General features: G+C 55.1%; 1 protein-coding gene across 1 annotated transcript; it reads right to left on the bottom strand.

The window, feature by feature from the left end:
- Positions 1-354: 354 nt before the first annotated feature.
- LOC112818997 (nuclear RNA export factor 2-like) lies at positions 355-4,535 on the bottom strand (the record flags this gene model as incomplete). Its single annotated transcript, XM_025866063.2, has 10 exons — positions 4,479-4,535; positions 4,192-4,301; positions 2,480-2,516; positions 1,939-2,007; positions 1,797-1,852; positions 1,550-1,657; positions 1,371-1,429; positions 1,145-1,260; positions 1,010-1,052; positions 355-427 (listed from the first exon to the last, which is right to left on the bottom strand). Coding segments are annotated over exons 1-10 (713 nt in total), but the record flags the coding sequence as incomplete, so codon positions are not given.
- Between the last annotated feature and the right edge of the window lie 15 nt (positions 4,536-4,550).

Below are 4,550 nucleotides of genomic sequence, written 5' to 3'. Positions count from 1 at the left end.
AGATGTGTACTTAACCTGCAACCCAGGGATGATTTTACACCCGCATTTATCCCTTAACAACAGCTCAAGGGAATGGACAGTCTAATCCCCATTTTCCAAGGAAGACAATGAGTCACAGAGAGGTCATGTGACTTAGCCAAGATCACACACACTCAGTTGAGTGCTGGGGTCAAGAAGAGAACCCCGTGCTCTAACTCCAGAGCCCACGTTCTTAACCACCAGACCGGACCGCTCCGTGGATCTACCTGTTGGCTTCCCACAATACTGAGAAAACCAAGATGTCTTCGCCACCACGTTCCCACACCCCTGAGCCCAGGCTGGGACGAGCATTCCCACCTACAACGTAGCACTCACCTGGAATTGCTGGCAGGGGTAGCGATGAAGGTCCGGGTGAAGGCACGAACAGAGCCCTGAGACTTTCCCTCCACTTTAACAACGAACAACAATACCCCATTAGAGTTGCACATGCTTCACATGCCCAACACGGTGTTCTCAGTCAGGGTCTGACTTGATACTCATGCCGAAGGGGACAATTGTTCACTGGGAGTCGGGGTGTCTGGTATGGGGATGGCAACGGTAGGAACAAAAGGCTCCCAGTGACAGGGCCTCTACTATGTGACAGGTGGTGTGACAACCACTTCACAAGTTCATTTGATTCATTTTTCACAGCTGCCCGAGAGGTGGGTGTTAGTAGCCCCATTTTGCAAACGAGGAAACTTAGAGGTTAAGTAACCACCCCAGGTAGTTGTCAGAATAAGGATTTGGGATGACAGCCATGAAACTCATTAGGGAAACAGACTGTGTCCCTAATGCCCCAGCTGTGTGGGGCAGACAGGCATAGAGCCGGTTCAGACCAGGATGGTTTGGGGACAGAGTGGAGGCAGGAGAACACAGCCGGAATAGGAAGAGAGGGAAAGGGATCAGGGAAGCTGGGACAGTTCTGAGAGGGAGCTCAGCCAGTGGGGAGGGAGCAGTGGGGCGTCTGGGGAGGGGCCCAATGCACGCTCACCTTCCTTGAACACCCCGTTAACAGAGAAGCAGAGCACCTTCTCCTGAAAGGGAAGGGCCCAGGTGCTAAGCCACCTAAACTTCCTACCCACCCGTGGCTTTCCGGAGCTGCCCTTGGGAGGAAGCACGTGCTCACCGTCTGGAACCACATGTCCACCAAGAAGGAGCTGAGGTCATGCTGTGTTTTGGGCAGCACACAGAGGGAGCCCACGATGTTATGTTTTGTATGCTTCAGCGGCTGAACACACAGGGCTATGCGGGGAGGAGAAGCAAGCGAAGGTCGGGAGTTGCCACACCCTGGGCCCTATAATTACCCCTGCACACCCCCTTTCCCTGCCCAGTCTTCCCCATCACACACGCACAGGGTTCCTTGGGCTTCTTCATATTCCTGCTTTCCTTGAAGTACTCGCACAAGCTGCTTCTAGCAGAGAAAGAGGAACAGGAGGTGGCGGTCTGGCCAGTGTGGGTATTTCCAGGAGCTTCCCTGTGTCCACTGGGGAGCCACAGGGCCCAGGAGCAGAGTTGGATCTTTGCTACTCACAGGGCTGGGTCCTCGGGGCTGGAGGGAATGGCCAGGGAGAAGCAGGCCTCTTCATGGTAGGCATCGAGGAGACCCCGACGGTCTCCAGAATCGTAGATCAAATAGTACCTGTGAGAGAGCAATGAGGACCGTCTATCTCTGTGGTCTGGACCCCAAATGAGATTTCAAGACCCAGTCGGCAGTCCTGAGCTTGGGTGGCCTCACCCATCCCAGCCAACCCCTTCCCCAGATTCCCAGGAGTACTTACTGCTGCAGGAATTGCAGGACTAGACTCTTCAGGGCATCAGATCCTTTGTAGCTTTCCTGGAACCAAAAGACATTTGAGACTATGTGGCTGATAAAGCCTCCCTTGTAATAGCCCAAATGCTGTTTGATCAATTTTCCCTCACCTTGCAGGGCTTTATCAAGCAGGGTGTGTCAGTATCAGTGATAACTGGTGGTGATAACTCCTGGCCATCCTGGAGAAGGGAAGAAGAAGTCGGCAGTGGAGACCAGGGAGGTGGCCCTGGATGCTCAGGGGAAAAGATGAGCCCGAGAGAGGGTGAGGGTCAGAGGTTAGGTATGAAAGGGCACTGGAAATTACATGGGCAAGATTACAGAGGGTGTCTTCATCATGACATCTTGAAAGTATCTACTATTATATGCAACTTGTGTGTGTGTGTGTGTGTGTGTGTGTGTGTTGTGTGTGTTGTGTGTGTGTGTGTGAGTGTGTGTGTTGTGTGTGTGGTGTGTGTGTGTGTGTGTGTGTGTGTGTGTGTGTGTGTGTATTTTTCCAGAGAACATATTCATGTCTTTTTCGGGAGTCCTGGTCTCCTAAAATGGATAAATGTCTGAGGCAAACCTGGAATCTAGGCAAGACCCAAAGGGCTTGAAGGCAGGTGTGGTGGTGATCAATGTTAGTAAGAGACAGTGATGAACGTAGTCACTTACCAGGCGTAACAACTTAGGAAAACAATCCTTGATGGCACTGTCCAAAACCCAAAATAGAAAGAAGTGACTGTTAGGTCAGGGTTGCGAAGCCTCCCTCCTACCCTTTCCCTCCCTTCCCTCCCTCTCCTTTCCACTGGGTAGCTCCACCGCCCCCCACCCCCGCCCGGGACTGCCCTGACGCCCTTCTACAGTGCCACAAGATGCAACATTTGGAATCCAGGCTCCAGGGCTGCCTCCCCCTTCCTGCCTCCCTTCCTTCCTCCAAGTCCCCACTGAAGACTCCAGAGAGAAGAGGGACTGGGGTGGGAGCCCAGCACTCTGCTACCTCATTAGGGGTCCGGCATGCTGCAGGACCATGATACCCCCCCCAGGGATGGCCCAGGATGCTAGGGCAGGGAGGTGAGTGAGGCAAGGCCCAGGAGGCAGGGATGGAGAGGGAGGGGGATGAAGGCAGAAGAGGGAGTGAAGGTAGGAGGGGAGAGGTGGGAGAGACATAGGGGAACCAGAGACAAAGGAGGAAAGAAGGCAAAGCAAAAGGAAGGGAAAGAAGCTCTACCATGGTGGTGGGGATCAGGAGGAAGAGAGAAGAAGGGGTAAATGGCTCCCTGGCTGCAGTCCTTTCCTTCGTCTGCCCTAACTGGCCCTGGCACCCAAGGTAAGAATGGAAAACATGCAGGTGTTGGGCTGGGGGCCCATCGCATGCTGGCTGAAACTTTGTCACCCGTGTGAACTCAGTCTGAGCCGGGCATGGGAAATGAGGCAGCCACGGGGGCAGGAGACCTTCCCCAGAGGGAGTAGAGGGTCAAGCCCCAGGTCAGCATGGGGCTGAGGGTCTGTGGTCCCCTCTTATGATCACCGCCTTCCCTCCTGATGGCCCCTGGGCACCTGTTCCTGTCTCAGTCGGTTCCTTGCCTGAGCAATCATACCTGTGCTGGACTACCCAGGGCTCCTCTGAAGGACCAGTCAGGATGCTGTGACGTGCGGAGGGAGGGGAGGGGGCCGTGCCTCTGAGAGGCCTGTCCTCCTGTCCTCTCAAGCACCTCTGCCACCTGCCTCCATTCCTGCCTCAGGAAGCCCTCTGCTCACTGGCAGCCACCCATTCCTAGCCCCTTGACTCAGGGAACCCTGGTTTCTCCCAAGGAGGGCCTTGCCCTTGGCATTGGGTCAGAGGAATGGCTGTCATGATGGCAGGCCCCCAGGACCCTGGCCCTCAGCATGGGGCAGGAAAGCCACCATGGCAGCCCGAGATGAGAGAGGGCAACCCTTTTGGGGCAAGGGCAGGAGGTCCCCTCTCAGAACAAGGGAAGAGAATGTCCATCTCAGCAGGGAGTGGGAAAGCCTGTCTCAGCATGAGGCCCTGGGCTGGAGGACCCTTCTCAGTCCAGGGCACAAGCATCTGGCTCAAGGCTGGTCACTCCTGGTCCCGGGGAGGAGGAGGAGCCCTGCTTTCCTGGAGCACACTCTTGCAGGGCATGCTGAAGAACACCGAATGCAGAGAGGTGGAAACAGACCCCAGACCAGGAGAACAAGGTGAACAGTCAGAGGAAGGAAACTCCTTATAGGTGAGGGACACGGAGAGAGGAGAAGCTGGGGCCTATGGCCATTCTGGAGGACCAGGGTTGCAGCTTCCTGCACACATGCATCCTCAGGGACACAGTTCAGGCTGCCGGGACCAAAGGTTCCCAGGACGTGTGAGAGGTGTTCACACTGACCTTATGTAGGTGGGCTGGTCTGGAAAGGTGTCACACAAGGGGTTCCCTTCTAGCCAAAGCTCTTCAAGATCCAGCCCTTTCATCTTGTTTAACTCCCACACCAAGTTCAGCTGAGCAATATGGGGAAGAAAGTGGAAAGGAGTCCCAGGGAAAGAGAGACACACAGGCCCCTGCGCCCCCAGCCCCCACGTTTCCACACAGGTACCTTCTCCTGCCTCCTGTCATCACTCTGATGAGCACTACCACCCACCGTCAACCCCAACTTTGATCTGGCTCCCTCTTCTCACCTCATTTTTGGAGAGGTTCAGGATCCTGACTGTGGGGACCATCTGTATAATGTCAGACAGGCCATCCAGCCC

Source organism: Callorhinus ursinus, unplaced genomic scaffold, assembly GCF_003265705.2.
Source record: "Callorhinus ursinus isolate GAN/ISIS: 27379988/994484 unplaced genomic scaffold, GSC_fseal_2.0 scaffold4088, whole genome shotgun sequence".
Taxonomy (NCBI): Eukaryota; Metazoa; Chordata; class Mammalia; order Carnivora; family Otariidae; genus Callorhinus; species Callorhinus ursinus.
The sequence above is the reverse complement of the archived record's forward strand: the minus strand, read 5'-3'. Positions and strand labels throughout refer to the sequence as shown.